Here is a 19,029-nt window from a genome sequence, read left to right as displayed (position 1 = left end):
ACTGACTTTTGTATAGTGATTCTCAACCCAGGAGGGTAGGGTTGGGAGAGAGAGGAAAATTCTCTCTAAGAAATTACATAATGTGCAGGCAGGCTTGGGGAATATAAGATACTAGAGGCCTGATGCACGAAATTTGTGCAAGGGGCTCGGCCCTCGCAGCCCCGGGGGCTTGCCTGGGCCCTTGCAGCCCCGGCTTTGTCCTGAAGGTCGGCTGTCCGGTCTACTTAGCATATTACGTTTTTATTAGTATAGATACCCCCATTTCTCATCCTGGGATCTTTCCTATGGTGAGGCCTAATTTCTGCTTGGAACGAGACATCTTTGTATAAGAAGAAAAAAATTGAACGCAGCTACTGGGAGGGTTTGGAGATGTTGGTGTCAGATAAATTTATTTGGTTTTAATCAGATGTTGACTTGCATAATGCAGCCTTTTAATATGGGTTGGCTGAAGAAGCTTTATTTTCTAATCTTTAATTGTCTGAAGGCATATATATCCACTTTATTGGTTGCATGTACTTTCAGTGCATAGTAAGATTCTTATTGTTGTATGTATCAAAGTTCACCCCTTTTATAGCTGAGGAGTATTCCATGGGATACGTGTGCCACAGTTTGTTTAACCAGTCTCCAGTAGAAAGAATCTGGGTTGTTTCCAGTTTGGGATAATTATCAGTAAAACTGCTATAAGCATTTGCATATAGGTTTTTTGTTTCATTTGTGTAAGTAACTAGGAGTGGGATTGTTGGGTCATATGGTAAGTGTTTAGCTTTATAAGAAACTGCCAAACTTTCCCAACATGGCCAGACCATTTTACATTCTTGCCATCAACACAGGGGAGTTCCAATTGTTCCACACTCTTGCCAGCACTGGATATTAAAATTTTTTTCAAATTGGCCATTCTGATATGTAATGGCATCTTACTGTAGTCTTAATTTACACTGCCCTCATGACTGATGAGGTTTAATATCTTTTCATATGCTTATTTGCCATCCCTATATCTTCTTTGGTGAAGTGTATCGGTGTGATGCTTAGGTGTTGGCCAATATCCTGAAGAGAATATTTGGGGAGGGGGAGGGGAGAGGTAGGATGAGAGATAGGAAAGTGTTGGCCAAGAGCTTTGCCTAAGGGCATTTATTTCTCTTACTAAAGTATTTAGGAGACTTTTCTTAAATTTCAGGTAGACCTTCAAAATAGTAAGTTGGTACAGTGAGTAAGAACAAGGTCTCTAGAGCCAAACTTCCGGGATCAAAGTATGAGGCCATCGCTTCTTAGCTCTGAGACCTTGGGCAAGTAACCTAACTCTAGTGCCTCAGTTTCCTTATCAGGAAAATGAAGATAATTTGATTTCACTGACTTATTAGGAGGATTAAATATGTTGGCACCTGTCAAGTAGTTAGGGCAGTGCATGGCGCATAGCAAACTCGCTATCATCTTGTTGGTGATATTGTTGTCATTATCCTCACAGTGACCTCGTTTTTCTGTTGAAAAGTCGGGGTTTATTTTTCTATGCTTCCAAGTATGAGAGATAGTTGTCCTTTTTTTCTGCCATAATAGTGGAATTCTTAGGATGTTTTCATGGTTAAGGGAGACGGCAGGGCAAGTTGAAATAGGTAACATTGTAGAAAACTCTAGCAGAGCTGCTGGACTTAAGCATAACTTTTTTTTTCAATTTATAAGCTAAGGCAGGAATATCAAGAACATCTAATGAAAATAGTCTAAATGTCCCATTTGCTGTAGTTTAAGGTTTTTACTATTATTGTTCTTTAGTCTGATCAATTTTTTAGAAAATAAATTATTTACTGGGTAGGAATGCTTTTTTTGACATCACGATTAATTTGTCTTGTTTAAATAAAATAATAGATCATTAGATTTATCATTCTAAGCCCTACTTGATATAAGGAGGAAAATATCCAACACCTATTATTTCTCTGAGTTTCATTTTTTATGTGGGTCTTTTTAGGTTGTAGAGATGTTGGAGGTTCCCAATAAACCCACACAGCTGTCATACAAGTACTACTTCCTGTCTGTGAGCACTGCGGAGCGGGACGACGGCCCTGTCATGGCACTCCTGCTGCAGCAGTTCAAGGACAACATCCAGGAATTGATTTTACGGACAAAAACCGGGAAACAGCCTAGAACCGGTACCAAGCGCAAGGTATGCTCACATGTGCAAATAAGCACAGAATTTGTGTACATTCACTTCATTGTAGTCCTAACCTGTTTTTAATATGGGAAAGAATTAGATGCAGTTTTTAAAAGACGAGGCAGCAATACGATTTAAGTAATAATTGTCTACATTTTCTTGGAAATGCTTCTCTTTTAATTAATAATTAACTATACACCATTTTCCACAAGAGAACTTGTTAAATACACAATATTTACTGCTAAATTTCTCGTGTGTAAGCCAGTATTTGCCCAATAAATATTTGCTGAATGAGTAAGATTTTTACTTAACCTTGAGGTTTATCGTTGTTTAACTGCCTTAACTAATTGTATCATATGTACTTTTTTCTGTTTTTTACGTATATTCTAGTTGTCTGATGATACATGTCCACTAGAACCTAAGAAAACCAAACGATCAGGAGAAATGTGTGCCTTCAATAAAATCCTAGCTCACTTTGTTGCTGTGTGTGATACAAATATGCCCTTTGTAGGACTTCGGTTAGAGGTAAGTTTGTAACAATTTTGGGTGCTCTAAATGAAAGCAATTTTTACAATGCTTTGCTAAAGCTCCATGGATTCCATTAGAATCAGAATGATTGTCATCTTTTTCATCTTGGGAGGGGTGGGGTTGAAATCATACAAGTAAAACAACTTAAATTATTTCATCTCTCTCATTACAAATTGTGTGCCTTCTGCTCTTTGTGGAAATGGAAAGTAAATTCTTTTCAGTTTTAAAACAAAAAGACAGCTTTTGAGAATTAACATCTCGTATACCCCTTCGTAGCAGCATTATTTAACTGTTAGACATGGCTAATTGATAAAGGGGTGGCTTATTTTTGAGTTGATGAGCTATACATACTGCTTACACAGTAACAAAATTGGGTTCCTTTCTGAGAAGCAGGTCAGAAAGAATCTTAAACTGAATTTACTTTTGTCACACAGAAGAGGCATAGACTTACGCAGAATTCATGTTTTTCAAGAATACACAGTTGTGATAATCCAGCATGGCCCCCAAACATGGAAGTAAAAGGGGAAGGGACAGACAGAATCTGTACTTTTTTTTTTTTAATACATTTTTATTGATTTCAGAGAGGAAGAGAGTGATAGAAACATCCATGATGAGAGAGAATCATTGATCGGCTGCCTCTTGGACATCCCCCACTGGGGATCGAGCCTGCAACCCAGGCATGTGCCCTTGATTGGAATTGAACCTGGGATCTTTCAGTCTGCAGGCCTACGCTCTATCCACCGCGCCAAACCAGCTAGGGCCAGAATCTGTACTTTTCATACGGGGCTTTAGACAAGGATCAGCAACCCTTACATCCTAAATTATTTCGCTCTGGTTTAAGTTTTACTTTTTGTGAGACTCCTTCGCTCTGGGAATCATTGTGAAGGAAGAGATTTGGAAATGCGGAAGTGGATTGTTTCGGTTGCACTGGTGATGACAGTCTCAGGACGACTTTCAGAAAACACACTCGCGCTTTAGAGCAGGGATTGGCAAGCTTTTTTGGGAAAGGGCCAGATGGTAAATAGGTGTGTGGGTCAGATGGTCTCATACCATAGCGGCTCCAATCTGTTGTGTCGTGTGGACCAGCCATGGTTGATATTTTAAAAAAATGAGCATGGCTATCGTCAAGTAACACTTATTTAGAAAAAGAAGCAGTGGGCTGGGTTTGGCCACGAACTGTTACACGCTGACCCCTGCTTCACAGAGCTTTGGGATCTAAAGGTGGGCATCCGTGTGCCATTGTGAAGAGCATCACTAGCCCTGAGGAAGCCAAGCGCAGAAACGGGTACCTAAAATAGACCCTCCTGTCCTCAGCGTCCCGGCTGCTAGAGCCTTGAGCTTAAGGAATATTTTCCTAGGTACTGGCCACAGCTCCTAGACTGCACAGACCGTGTCCAGGCTTCCTGGCTGCTTCACTGTGTTCTCGGCCTTTTCATTGTGCTGTGTGGCTCGAGTGTATGGAAGTCTGTGCGGTACTACCTTTGCAGTAGGAAGGGAGGCTACATGGTGTCCAAGGGCAAAGTAATGCAATTGTTTCCTCTTTTCCTGCCTGGTCTCGCCCCACCCCGCCCCACCCCTCCCCACCCACAGGCTAGAAATCACAGAAATGTGTCTTTGTAGTGCCACATGGACTAACACCTATAGACACATGTCCTCTCTGTCCCCTTCTCTTCACTCCCATACCTGTTACACACATAAGACGTGAGCTCTTGTCAGCTCAATCAAGCTCTTAAAAACCTTGCCTATTTTTCTTCTCTCAACGAAAAAAGACACGTTAAAGACCAAAGCCAGCACATTTTCTGCTTAAAGCAATTTCTACTGAGATGTGAATAACGAAATCTAATCTTACCTGGGCTATTTATTTCTCTGATCCATAGAATAAAGGCAACAGTTTTTGAGCCCTTCACCCTTCGATTCCTTTTGAGTCTGAACTCCTACTGCCTGTTTGATCAGGGGTTCTTTTTCTAAACCTTTGCCCTTCCCAGGCCAGAAGCCCAGGGTTCAGTCAGATCCTCAGGGCTGCCTTAAATCCTTTCGGGACCAAGGTCAGTATAAGTAGTCTGCCGTGGAAGACCTGGGACCCTCTGCCGAAGGCAAGCATTCCTTCTGGCACACCTAAATAACCTGGAGTGCCGCGGCAGCGTCTCGGGCACTGTCCCGCATCATTTTTATACCTCACTTTCTGAGCCCTCCCACTGGGAACTCTTTCCTTCACTGGCTCTACAGGAAATAGTTTGTTAAAAATAAAAATGTATTCCAGAAAGGTTCTGGACTAAAAAAATAATTGTTTGTGATTAGAAGTGAGATACGACTATCATTCAAACAATGTTCCAAACGAATATAATTGAATTACACCGGTAGACCAATCTTATTTTACAGTTGAATCATTTGGAACCACCAGAATAGATTATGGATTGCTTCTGGTTCACTACACAAATGAACCAGAAGCAACCCACAAATGAGTCTACGCAAATGAGTCTCCCGAATTGTGAAGATTTATCACCTATGGAGGTGTCTTTTAACTAGAAGCTCTGGGTCATCTTTGAGTTTCACTGGACTTAAATGTAGTTCCCAGAAAATGAAATGATGCAGACAATGCTCGTGCCTCATATGTCGTTACTTTAGAAAGAGTGGCGCTAGGAAAGATGCCGCAAGAATAAGCAGGAGGATTTAGAGAAGGTAGTTTCCCTTGTAAAGTTGGTGGTCTGATATAACTGTGCTTTTCTCCTCCTAGCTGTCCAATCTGGAGATTCCCCATCAAGGAGTGCAAATGGAAGGGGACGGCTTCAGCCATGCAATTCGCTTATTGAAGTAAGTCCCTGTCCTGTGTGTCGCTTGGTGCCACACATTTCAGCCACGCGGCCAAAGCCGCTCCTCTCCTCTCAGGAGTCAGCATAAAGCAGACTCATGTGGGTGTCACGGATTTCTGCAGAGACTTGCTAAGATCCGGGGGAGGATTCTCTTCCCCCCGCCGAGTGGCAAGCCAGCACCAAGCCAGCACCGCTTGGTATCTTAGGTTGTCTCTCCTCTGCTTTCTTTTCTTCAGTCAGCAGGTGTTTCCTGAGTGTGACTCCGTGCCAGGCTTGCATTCTGGGGGAGCCCTTCAGGATGCTCTGGATCACATAGCAGGGGATCTGGACCGGTTCGGAAGTCAGGAAAGGTGGCTCTGAGAATGCCCCAGTTGTGCTCTGACCGCAGGAGAGGTGGGAGTTACAGGAAAGGGAGCGAGGGTGCGAGGGGGTGGTCCTTGCCAGAAGGGGTAACTGCTTTGGCGAAGGCTCGGAGGCAAGATTGCTGAGCATCCAGGAACTGGAGGAAGTTCAGCATGGCAAGAGTGAGAGAGATGTCAGCAGGGAGGGTACAGGTCCCGTGGGGTTTTGTAAGTGTCCTTAAGGAATTTAGACTTGATCCTACTGGCAATAAGAAGCCATCAGATGATTTTAAACAGAAACTGACATCATTAAATAAGTGTTTTTGAATGATGGATGAGCGTGGTGTTTTCTAAGATAAGGGACACTGGAGATGCGAGTTTGAGGGACTTTCCTAAGTTTGAGGTGCCTAGACATCCCTTTGGGCAGGTAGGGATGTGTCTCAAGCTCAGAAGACAGGTCTAGGCAGCACAGGTAGATGAGTCATCACCAAGGTGATGGTAATTGAGCTGGGATCGTCAATTAGCTCACCAGGAAAGAGTGTACAGAGGGAGATGGGCAGAGGGCTTGGCTTGGTTCTAAACATAGAGAGCAAGGCGCCAAAGGATGCTTAAAAGGAAAGCTAATGCATTTATTTCTTAGATGTTTAATCCTATAAATCATAGGAGCAGTTTTTACCGATTGAATTCCTGTCTGCGAAGACATGGCAGCTCTGTCATCTGAGCCAGCAGGGCTTTCGTTTTTGTTACTTGGGAATCAGTTTGTTGCTGTGGAAGATGGGAAGGGCTAGCAAGTGGCATACACACCACCTGCCTTGTTATAGAAAACCGGAGAAGAACCAAACAACGCTTAGAGAGATGGAGTTACATTTATTATTATTGTTGTTGTTATTATTATTATTATTACATGCGGGCCCAGAGGAAAATGTCTCTCAAATTCTGAGCCCCATCACACAGGAAGTTTCTTGTATTTATACCTTTTTACCTTCTTTGTCTCCCAAATATGGGGTTCTGTTCCAGTCCCCTTTGCAAGTTCTTAAAGAGCCCCTATGTGCTGGGGCTTTGAGACCTTGGCCTGGTGCCAGCACTGATAACTTCATCTGGGGAAGGTTTAATGGCCTCTCTGAAATGGGTCTTATTTTCGTTATTAAGCCAGCAAGCATTACAGAAACCAAAATGCAGGGTTAAAATTTCAAAGAGCAGTTTTTATATAGGATGGATGCTTCAGCATGTCCTGGTGCTTAATCCAGATAAAGCGTTGAAGAACTGGAATAGCTTCCCTTCCTGGCTATCTTCATGCCATCTCTACGAAATGTTGTTTTCTGGAGCGGGAGAGCTAGTCTTACAATGGGAATCAATAGGAAAACGTAGTACTCTTAATTTAATTGCATTCGGTTTTGAATTACTTCTGCTTAAAATGCAGGGTATTTTTTTCTTTTCACTCTTCTTGGCAACTGCAGATGAGTAGGTGCTGTTAACTTTTGTGTTCTATTTTCTTAGTTATGTTTTCATATTTTACAAGAGTTTTAAAATATCTTATGCTCAGCATTTTTATGAAAGCAATTTCAGTCCCCTTTTGAGAACTCATAATCCTCCTGCCTAAGAAGGCAGTTGACTTTTATTCTTTCTGTTACGTGTATAACCTTAAAAGCAAGTAAATATTTTCCAAAGTTTCTTGGGGTAAGCCAATTATATTTATGTCATAGATTAAGAAAGTGACCTGGAATATATTTTCAAGGTTGTATTGTTCCTGAGACCATAAATTGGAAGGAGTCTTATTCTTACTTAGTTCTTACTTGAAAACGTGCTGGCTTCTGTGTGTTCATTTTCTAACCAGATGGATTTCATGAAATACCTATTTTATGTGAAAGGAAGATAATGTATTGCATTTCCATTTTCAAAATCAAGATTTAGAAATCTCTCTGCATTGGTTGCTCTGTAACTCTTATGGGTTAGGGTTATGTTTTGAAGGGTAGGGGCAGGCATATGTGTGCCCAGCTGGAGAGGCTCAGTTGGTTGAGCATCATCCTGTGCACCGAAAGGTTGCCAGTTTGATTCTCAGTCCAGGCATATACCTGGGTTGCGGGTTTGATCCCCACTCGGGGCGCCTGCTGAAGGCAGCTAATTGATGTTCCTTCCTCTCTCCCTCCCTCCCTCCCTTTAAGAATGTCCTTTGGTGAGGATTAAAGAAAAGCATATGTGTAATGTATGCGATTCCTGTAATAACTACCCCAAATAAAATCTTCCTGGTAGTCATAAAAGGTCTCTAGTATGAAGGATTCACTTTTGAAAAATGTAAAAAGCTATACATTTAAGAAGAATTGTGATAAATTTTTAATTGAGGAAATTTCAGTGCTATGTTAATTTTATGCAACCTGTATAGATTTCTTTCCCCCTACAGAGTTTATTGTTTACCATATGCAATTCCTGTCTCTTGTTTGCTCTCTGAAGTTGCTTATTGTAGGGTCAGTGGTTCTCAACCCTAGGGTACTTTTGCCCTCTAGATGTTTGGCAGTGTTTGGAGATATTTTCGGTTATCATTAACTTAAAAGAGGGGCTAGAGGTGCTCCTGGCATCTGGTAGGGAGAGACCAGGGCTGCGTTGGACAGCCCTCCACAACGGAGTCCAGCCCAAAATGTCAGTATTGCCAACATTGAAAAACCCCGTTCTAGGTGTTCCATTCTGAACAGGAGGCCTAAACCAAGATTCCATGTTTCCAGTTATAGTTGGTTTTTTTCCCTTAGTTATTGATAATCATACCAAGTCTGAGAATTGATCCACCTTCTCTATGAGTTACAAGATAATGTAGGGTTAAAGAATATATTATCATTATTTCACCCATTACTGAAAAAAACAGCTAAACTGGATTACCTCTCAGTGTTTTATGACAAATAAGAGAGTCATAAAATTGCGAGAAAATGGATAGGTAGGTGTGGTAAGACAACTAAACTCATACATTCCTCTTGTATGTGTAATATATGTGAGTAATAACATGTATGCTAAATGAATTGATACATTTAAAGCTCATCATAGTGCATGTTACTCTGTAGAGGAGGCAAAGGGGATGATAATGAACCTGGAATTCTGTCATGGCAATCAGTGATGAAGATTTGTTTTACTGCAAAGGGGATTGACATCTATGAATACCTGGTGTCTCAGCCACCATAAGCACTTTATTAGTTTTAAAATCACTGACCATGAGATAGTTATTTAGCTCCATTTTATAGTTGGGAACTGAAATCCAAGGGTTTAAATGCGGCTGAGTCAGAATTCAAATGCAGGTCCCCAATTCCGCCGCCCTGTACTTTCCACTGTATCATCCTGCCTTCAAAAGTGGCTTTACAAGTATTTTGCTCGCCTTAGTTTTTCCTTGAGGATGTTCTAAATAGATTTTGTAGAAAGTCAATATCCTTGATTTTTTTCATTCTCAAGAATTGTGGTCTTTTCTAATAACAAGATTAAGGATGAAAGCAAACATCACTTTGTTAAAATGAGAGTCCTAACCTGTGTTGAAGTGAATGGAAATGGGTTAAATGCTATGAATTGCCTTGAATTGCTATGAGTTGCCTCCTTCCTTTACAGAAGGTGCCTGGTAGAGACTTTGAACTGAAGCTCTAATGTAAATGCCCTCCTGTCATTGTGGAGACTGTGCTTTTGTCTTTCTGTGATGGGAAGTACACTTCATATGCTGTCTTTCCTCACCAGAATTCCTCCCTGTAAGGGTGTAAGTGAGGAAACCCAGAAGGCTCTGGACCGCTCTCTCCTCGATTGCACTTTCCGATTGCAAGGTAGAAATAACCGCACGTGGGTGGCAGAGCTAGTGTTTGCAAATTGTCCGCTTAACGGCACTTCTACCAGGGAACAAGGTGAGATGCTTCACACACTTTGTCTTTGTATATTTCTGGACTTTTTTTTCATACTGATTGCTGTTAATTTTCTCTTTTAATCCGGTAGGACCATCCCGGCATGTTTATCTAACATATGAAAACCTGTTGTCTGAACCCGTTGGTGGTAGGAAAGTGGTTGAAATGTTCCTTAATGACTGGAATAGCATTGCACGATTATATGAGTGTGTGTTGGAATTTGCACGTTCTCTACCAGGTACGTGTGATAAGCTTCCTTTTGGGGGGAAAAGCATCGCCCTCTTTTTTAACTGAAGAAGTAAAACATGCACTAGTGTTAAAAAAAGAAGAAGAAGAAAAGAAAAGTATATCCAATGAGAAATGAGTTTCCCTTTTAACTTAGGCTTCAGTTTCCTTCCCTCAGAGATAGTCACTGTTAATTATGTCTCCAGAAATTTTTACACATGGGTATACCATATTATAATAATACTAGAGGCCTGGTGCGCAAAATTCATGCACGGGTGTCTCTCAGCCTAGCCTGCATCCTCTTCAATCCGAGACGCCTCGGGGGATGTCCGACTGCTGGTTTAGGCCCGATCCCGCAGTCAGACATCCCTCTCTCAATCTGGGACTGCTGGCTCTTAACCACTCACCTGCCTGCCTGCCTGCCTGATTGTCCCTGACCACTCTGCATGCCAGCCTGATCGTCCCTAACCATCTCTGCCTGCCTGTCTGACCGACCACCCCTAACCCCTCTGCCTGCCTGCCTGATCGCCCCTAACAGCCCCTGCCTGCCTTCCTAATGCCCCTAAGTGCTCCCCTGCCAGCTGGATCGCCCCTAACTGCTCTCCCCTGCCAGCCTGATCGCCCCTAGCCACTCTCCCCTGCTGGCCTGATCGCCCGTAACCACTCTCCCCTGCCGACCTGATCGCCCGTAACCACCTCTGCCTCAGCCCCTGCCACCGTGGCTTTGTCCAGAAGACGTCTGGTCTATCTGGTCTAATTAGCATATTACCCTTTTATTAGTATAGATTATAATAATAGTTAATACTTAGAGAGTTTACTATGTGCTGTACAATGTACTAAACAGTTTGCTTGTATTAACTCCTCATAATCACCTTATGAGATGGGTAAGTTATGCTTCATTTTATAAATGAAGAAAACAAGTCACAGAGACTTAAGAAACTTGTTGATGGTCACATAGCTAGTAAATGGCAGAGCTGGAATTGAAGCCTCTGACCACTATGCTATTGCTTCAATATATCTCCACCCCTGCCCAGGCCACCTTGTGTAGGAATGGAAATGGAAGGAAGCCTACTTTCTATTTATGCTGTTGCTTTCTTTTTTTCTTTCTTTACTAAATTACACGTTTTAGAGATCTTTTGATCTAGGCATATAATATTGTCAAAATATCCTCCTTTTCAAATATATATTTTTCATTTTGCATGTGTAATCTTAATCTCCTTTTTGTTTCCTTTATATTTAGACATACCTGCTCATCTAAATATTTTCTCAGAAGTTCGTGTTTATAATTACCGAAAACTTATCTTGTGTTATGGAACCACCAAAGGAAGCTCAGTAAGTGTATGAATTAATTAAAACTGAAGTTCCTCTCATCAATCTTGTAAAAAGCAAGAATTCAAAAATTATGAAAACTGCCTTGAAATAATTGGAGGCTCAAGTAAAAATTAGGGATAAATGGTAAAATTTAAATACTTTTTTTTTTTTTTTTAATATTTTATTGATTTTCTACAGAGAGAAAGGGAGAGAGAGAGTTAGAAACATCGATCAGCTGCCTCCTGCACACCCCCCACCGGGGACGTGCCCGCAACCCAGGCACACGCCCTTGACCGGAATCGAACCTGGGACCCTTCAGTCCGCAAGCCGACGCTCTATCCACCGAGCCAAACCGGTTCCGGCAAAATTTAAATACTTTGTTGATACAAATATAGTGTACTATAATGTTTAACTCTTTAAAATTGAAAACAAAAATTATACCCTCTTTGATAGGTATATAATCTTGAGTTTTAGACAATATACTTTTAGTTTTTGCATTTTGTTTTTAACTGATTTTAAATCTTCTTAGCAATGTGATTACTGTGATGAAGTTCACACATGAGTTTGAACAATATGGTATGTCTGTATTTTTGGTCATGTGATAATGAACATTGTTTGATCTTACCTTTTTAAGGTATTCCCCATAATTCATAGTTTTTGCTGTGGTTTTTGTTGTTTTTTTCTACCTCACATGTAAAGCCCTAGAAATTCAATATGAAAATTCAGCCAGCTGGCTTCTTTCTGCACTCTCCAAATCAAGTAATATCAGAAATTACTTGAGTGTTTAACAATCTGTTAACGAAGGCATCTGTGTTGGGGGTGGCTTCCTTTCTCTCTATGACCGTGTGCACCTAGAGTGTGACTCTCCTTCAGCTCAAGAGAAAAGTGAACATTAGAAACACCATTGGTAATTTTTAAATAAAATTTAATCAAAGTGTTTTCTTCAGCGCCCTCTCTTCGTTTTATTTAGAAGTGGGATATCTAACACACCTGCTCAGTGAATGCGCTGGTCCTTAGTAACAGCACGCCTAGAATTTAAAGAGTCCAGTCTTAGGAGTTGCTTTCAGAAAAGATCTAATTTAGATCTTTGGAATTTTGCCTTACTGTTTAAACATTTTTTCAAATACTTGAATCTTTTACTCTCTCAGTGTCTGAAATATGTATTCTCTTTGCTTTAGATTAGTATCCAATGGAATTCGATACATCAGAAATTCCACATTTCTTTGGGAACTGTTGGTCCAAACTCAGGTTGCAGTAACTGTCACAATACCATTCTCCATCAGCTTCAAGAAATGTTCAACAAAACACCAAATGTGGTTCAGTTACTACAGGTAATTAAGTTTATTTTCTCTTTAAAAATAAGATTCGATTAGTATTAGTGATGAGGGTGGGTATCTGTGTCTTTCATATCTTGCACTTTTCTTGGAGAATTGTCTTTGATTCAAAGTGGACAGAGCGATCTAGTTTGCATTCGCTTCAAGGGGAAGTTTTGTGGAATGTATCAGAAGGATGTTGTCTCATTTATGATGCTTCTACATTGAAAATTCTGAGGTTTTAGCATGGTACAGAAGCTGGCTGCTCTCACTGTGTTTGCTCCTTGTAGGTACTGTTTGATACTCAGGCTCCGTTAAATGCCATCAACAAACTCCCCACTGTGCCGATGTTGGGCTTGACCCAGAGAACCAACACGGCCTACCAGTGCTTCTCCATCCTGCCGCAGTCGTCCACCCACATCAGACTGGCCTTTAGGAACATGTACTGCATTGATATATACTGCCGGAGCCGAGGCGTGGTGGCCATACGGGACGGTGCCTATAGTCTTTTTGATAATAGCAAGTTAGTTGAAGGATTTTATCCTGCACCAGGACTAAAGGTAACAGACTTCAGTGGTACAGCATGAATAAACATAAACATGATCTCAAACAATTCCTTCGAGGGGGGGAAATAATGGGGCAAAGCAACAAATTCCTGTCTAAATTTAATAAGCAGCCATGTTAATGCATTATCTCTGCCACTTGACTGAAGGAGCTAGAAGTTCTAAAGGGTTGTGCCTATGTATGAGGTGAGAAAATGTCTTTCCCTTTGTGTCCCTACTGTGCTGGGCAAGGTGGAAGCCACTGAAGAGATTCCTGTTTGCTATTTATAACTTTAAAAGTAGTCTTCATCACTGATTATTGAGTAGGTTTGATATGCCAATAGAACTATGGTGCTTTTTTAAAATGTAGGGTCCTGGGCCTGAATCCTTGGAGATTCTGGTATAATAGCTCAGTTGCTTATAACGTAGAGTCAGATAATTCCGAATGACTTGTTTTGAAAATGAGTCCCCTGCAATCCTCTCTTGCCATTCTCCTGCCTTGTTTTCAACTTACAGAGTTGATTCTCTTGGTATTTATATCTTATCTCTAAATAGGTGCTTACAGTGCTGTTCGTTGACTGCTAGTTGAGGGCATTATCTGATTGTCAGAGTGAAAGATGAGGGTTAAATTCTTTTTTAATGCTTTCTGTGTGCTCCTTCCTCGTTCCAGGCTGCTGCTCACAAACACCTTCTTCCTTTCCTCCTCTTCTTACAATATGGCTAGAGACCAATTTTGATTGGATAATTTTTCACCTTCATCCTTATTTGCAGAGGTATCTGGCGCTGCCAGTTCCTACATGTGTTGAGGATCTAGATGGAAATAGCTTCGTTTCTTGGCTTCCCCCACTGCTTGCTTAGGATACAGCTCCCTCACGTTGTTGGTTACCACTCAGCCATCTGCTCGGCAGCCTCCAGAGTTTATTGCTATTTTTTTCTTTTCCCATTCTTTTTTCGTTGTGACTTACTGCTTTAAAAAATGTTTATAAGCGCTTCATATGGATTCTTGGGAGAAGATGAAATGTGTTGTGAAACGTCATCTTTAATTGGAAATTAGACTGTGTACTTTTAAATGCTTTTGAGTGATTCTGATACTCTTATGACCTATATTTTTAAAGACTGGGAAGATGAAGAGTATTACAAGAACGAAAAGCTATGCTTGACACAAACTCTGGTAGCCTTTGATTACATATCTTATAAACAAGGCTGTCCCATTCTTGATGGTTCAAGATTAAGTCATTAGATAAAAAAGAGAAAAGATGGTTTAGTTTCTTTATTCAGTTTTCCTCTCATATTTTCTAGCTTAAAAAGTAAAAACTCTCACTAAGTAGGAAATTTTCCAACATACAAGTTTTGATCCTCTCCCTCCCCCATTTTTGCTTCAGGAATTAATAAGGAAATATTTTGGCCTCTTGTTAAGAAGTACCAGGGTGTAATTCTTGTTCGACTCTGCTTGCACTGTACTTCTTAGTTGATACAATTTTCTGAAACCTTGATGTTGATTTTGTTATGGTGCTTAACAGTTTTCGTCAATATCCCCCCTTCAAAATTATCAATATGTCCTTCAGGTTGTCCTAGTGCTAGTGATCATGTGTTAAATTTATATTTCAGAGATAGACACGGTATGTTTATTCCTGTTAAAATATTATAAATAATTTAAAAATACCAGGCTAAAGTTAGGTAAAATAATGTAAATTTTACCTGTTTATATCCATAGACCTTCCTGAATATGTTTGTTGACAGCAATCAGGATGCTCGGAGAAGGTCTGTAAATGAGGACGATAATCCCCCTTCTCCCATAGGAGGAGATATGATGGATTCTCTTATCTCCCAACTCCAGCCACCACCTCAGCAACAGGTAATGTGGAGCTGAAATTCCACACGGCATCACATTTAATTTAACAGGTTCTACAGGTGTCTGGGCTTCTTTCTTTCTTTTAAGATTTCTTATTTATTTTTAGAGAGAGGAAGGCAGAGGGGGGGAGAGAGAGAACATCTATGTGAGAGGGAAAAGTTGATCAGCCGCCTCCTGCACTTCTCTACTGGGGATTGAGCCCGAAACCTGGGCAATGTGCCCTAACTGGGAATCGAACTGGCAACCTTTCAGTGCACCGGACGAAGCCCAAGCCACGGAACCATACTGGCCAGGACTGGGCTTCTTTCTTGAAAGACAAGGAGATCCTTGGTGGGTCCCAGATGCCCAGGAAGTCCATATGAAAACATAGGCATGGAGGTTACAAGGAGGAGGCTCCCAGTGATGGGAAGTGAATAGTACCAGAAGCAGCGCTCACCTCAGACTTGTGCACTTACAGTGATGTCAGGTGATCACCCATGTCATCACCACAGAGGTTGTCCAAATGGATGCCATTTGGCATCACAGAGATACAAACTGAAGTGTAGTGCAGTCATACTCCATAGCCACAATAGTGGCTTTACGAAGAAAAATGGCAATCCTTGCCAGCATTTGGTATTCGGAGCAACTGAAACTCATTCCTGGAGGCTGTGTGAACTGTACAGCTCGCTTGCAGTGGGGTTTAGCAGTATTCCAGAGGCCTAAGCTGAACATCATGCAGCATGTGGTTTAATGATTCTACTCTTAGGTATATGTACAACAGAAATGCATCAAAAAACAACATTTATAGCAGCATTATTTATCCAAAATATTGTAAACAACTCAAATATCTAGCAACAGTAGCGTGGGTAGATAAATTGGGGTGTATTTATACAATGGAATACTTTACAGAAATGAGAAAGCAAATTATTGCTGCATGCAGCAACATGATGCATTTCACTGGCATAGAGTTGAACAAAAGAAGCCAGATACCATGTATATAATGAGTACTTTCAGTATTTATATGAAATGCAAAACCAAACTTGAGTAATAGAAGTCAAAATAGTGCTTACCTGTGGGGAGGTGATAAAGACTGAAGGTGTATAAGGAAGGGCTCTGGGGTTCTGGTAATCCAGTGGCTCTCAACCTTCTGGCCCTTTAATACAGTTCCTCATGTTGTGACCCAGCCATAAAATTATTTTCGTTGCTACTTCCTAACTGTAATGTTGCTACTGTGATGAATCGTCATGTAAAGATCTGATATGCAGGGTGGTCTTAGGCGACCCCTGTGAAAGGGTCGTTCGACCGCCAAAGGGGTCGCGACCCACAGGTTGAGAACCTCTGTGGTAATGTCTTCAGTATCTTCATCTATGTGGTAGTTATGTTTGTAAAAATCCATCCAACTGTACATTTAATATTTGTGCACTTTACTATATGTGATTTGTACCTCAATTTTTTAAAAATATAGAGTAGAAAGGATTCCATTGTTTCATTACTGGCGATGAAGGTAAAGGTAAGTAGAGGTCAGGTTGAACTACCATATATCATTGACTCCAAAACTCCACCAAAGGAAAGAAGCATTATTTTTCATGTGCTGCCCGTTAAACTATGACAGATAAAATGAGCGAAAGCCATCTTGAGGAATGTAAGCGGTGGCATCGCAAGATCAGGAATGAGGATGCTGCCTTTTTAAAAGTCAGGCGGTTTTGTAAAACCTGTGTTATGGATGTGTATTTTGTACATTTTCATGAAGTGTGAAATGTTACTACTGGAGCTGTCTATTAGGGAAAGCCATACACTCACGCTATGTTGTATGGCCGTTTGACAAACATTTAAATTTCTTCTTTTCAGCCATTTCCCAAGCAGCCAGGATCATCGGGCGCTTACCCTCTTACTTCACCTCCTACATCTTATCACAACACAGTTAGTCCATCTCCCTCTATGATGCACACACAGTCTCCAGGTAAGACAGTACTTATTTTCTTGTGTCACCTTTAAATCGAAAATACACACACACGTGCACACATAGAAGCACTGCGCATGTAGCCTCGGACTTCAGAGAGAACTCCCTTTCTAGTCTATGGCTACGTATCTGCCATTCATTCATGATGGCAGAGTTGTGAAATCCATGTTCATGATTCAAAGCACTTTAAAAGGTTTGAATTAAATGGAGGTGTTATCACCCAGAACCAGACTCATGGCACAACTCCAAGAAGTGCTAATCTAATCACATGATCTGTGTCAGAAGCCGGCACACTGAAGCCTGCGGGCCAGGTCCTGCCCTCCACCTGTTTTGTGGTTAGTTTCGTTGGCATGCGGCCACGCCATCTACGTATTGTCCGAGGCTGTTTTCCCACCATGGCAGCCGGCCCTTACAGAAGGTTCGCCCAGCCCTGGTGCATGTGAATGGTGCCCGCCCCTCAGAGCTAGGCAGTGCACAGCCTGCTTGGCCAAGCAAAATGGCTCTGCTGGCAACTTGAGAATGCCCAAGTTTGACTGTTGACCTGCAGTTCATTGGTATCGCGGGAGCACCTGCTCTGTGCCAATGCTGCATGTGCTGAGGATTGACCCGCGACCCAGGGACCAGCCCTGCTCGGGGGGCTTATCGCCTAGCGAGGAAGACAGGTGTCAGCTTTCTTGGGGAGATGATCGCCTGCCTGCTCATCAGAGATGCCTGGACCACAGATGAAGACTTGGAAGTTGTTGTCATGCCATTGAAGGTCACTGACGCCCAAGTGGGTGGGTGAGCTCAGCCCGAGAAGGAGCGGCCCAGAGAACAAGGAGGAAAACAGGAGACACAGGGCATAGAGCCCAAGGAGAGTGTTTTTAAAAAAATGTATTTTTTTATTGATTTCAGAGAGGAAGGGAGAGAGAGAAACATCAGTGATGAGAGAGAATCATTGATTGGCTGCCTCCTGTACGCCCCTTAATGGGGATCGAGCCCACAACCCGGGCATATACCCTTGACCAGAATTGAACCCGGGATCCTTCCGTCTGCATGCCAGCGCTCTATCCACGGAGCCACACCAGCTAGGGCAGGAGAGTGTTTTTCTAGGATAGAGTTGAGACTGGTTTTGCATAGACGGTAGGAGAAATGATTATTTTGAAATAAAGGTAATAGCAGACAGGTATGTATAGTACTTAATCTGTGCTCAGCACTTTATCCTGTGGTCGCTTGTCCAGGTCACACAGCTAAATAAGTAAAATAACAAAGGTGAATCAAGTTGAATATAAGGCATTGCACTGGGTATTATAGGACATGGAAATGTGGAATTCTCTTACATAGAGGTAGAGAATTTGAAACTTGATATTGAGAATAGTTACGGTAAAGTAGCAAGTATGTTAGTGCTGCATTTATTTGTAGTTTTGGTAGCCATAGTCCCCAAGTTAAAATGAGTCCTGTGGCTAAATACCATCTTTAAGCTCATGTCTCCCGTTTTTTCATATCTCCTGTCTAGGCCTCACCCCCAAATTCAAGTCCTGTATTTCCAGCTGTCTATTCAACATTTCCATTTAGCTGTCTAGTCAACATCTGAAACTCACCAACCCACCCCTCCTCCCCACCCCAAATTGCTCCTGCCACAAGCACCCCATCTCAGTGAATGGCAGGAGCACGCCTTCCTTCCTGCTACTTGGACCAAAGCTGTTAAAGAGTCCGGTTGGATCCCTCTTTCTCTCACACCCACATTCAGCCAGTCACCGAATGGTGCCAGCTCCATCTTTAGAATTTATCCAGAATCTAACCACTTCCCACCATCTCGGCCTCTGCTGGTGCCCAGGTCATTAGCCATCTCTCACCTGGATGATTACACTTACTGGTTGCGCTGGCCTTGGCCCTGCCCTACAGCAGCTAGCAGTGGTTCTCAACCTGTGGGTCGCGACCATCGGAACACACATATATAATTACATACTGTTTTTGTGATTAATCACTATGCTTTAATTATGTTCAATGTGTAACAATGAAAATACATCCTGCATATCAGATATTTACATGACGATTCATAATAGTAGCAAAATTACAGTTACGAAGTAGCAACGGAAATAATTCTATGGTTGGGGGTCACCACAACATGAGAAACTGTGTTAAAGGGTCGCGGCATTAGGAAGGTTGAGAAACACTGAGCTAGAGGG

General features: G+C 41.7%; 1 protein-coding gene across 3 annotated transcripts in view; it reads left to right on the top strand.

The window, feature by feature from the left end:
• Positions 1 to 19,029, top strand: part of MED14 (mediator complex subunit 14) — a 62,335-nt gene that overhangs the window by 29,211 nt on the left and 14,095 nt on the right. For all 3 annotated transcript variants that reach the window (XM_036304434.1, XM_036304433.1, XM_036304435.1), the window contains 10 exons: positions 1,958 to 2,152; positions 2,531 to 2,665; positions 5,403 to 5,479; positions 9,522 to 9,682; positions 9,771 to 9,917; positions 11,145 to 11,236; positions 12,394 to 12,546; positions 12,819 to 13,088; positions 14,785 to 14,925; positions 16,750 to 16,861. In XM_036304434.1, coding sequence (XP_036160327.1) covers positions 1,958 to 2,152; positions 2,531 to 2,665; positions 5,403 to 5,479; positions 9,522 to 9,682; positions 9,771 to 9,917; positions 11,145 to 11,236; positions 12,394 to 12,546; positions 12,819 to 13,088; positions 14,785 to 14,925; positions 16,750 to 16,861 — 1,483 coding nt within the window. The remainder of the gene's footprint in view (positions 1 to 1,957; positions 2,153 to 2,530; positions 2,666 to 5,402; positions 5,480 to 9,521; positions 9,683 to 9,770; positions 9,918 to 11,144; positions 11,237 to 12,393; positions 12,547 to 12,818; positions 13,089 to 14,784; positions 14,926 to 16,749; positions 16,862 to 19,029) is intronic.

This window comes from Myotis myotis, unplaced genomic scaffold (assembly GCF_014108235.1).
Source record: "Myotis myotis isolate mMyoMyo1 unplaced genomic scaffold, mMyoMyo1.p scaffold_m19_p_4, whole genome shotgun sequence".
Classification (NCBI taxonomy): domain Eukaryota; kingdom Metazoa; phylum Chordata; class Mammalia; order Chiroptera; family Vespertilionidae; genus Myotis; species Myotis myotis.
Note: the sequence above shows the minus strand (reverse complement) of the source record. Positions and strands in the feature narration are given on the sequence as shown.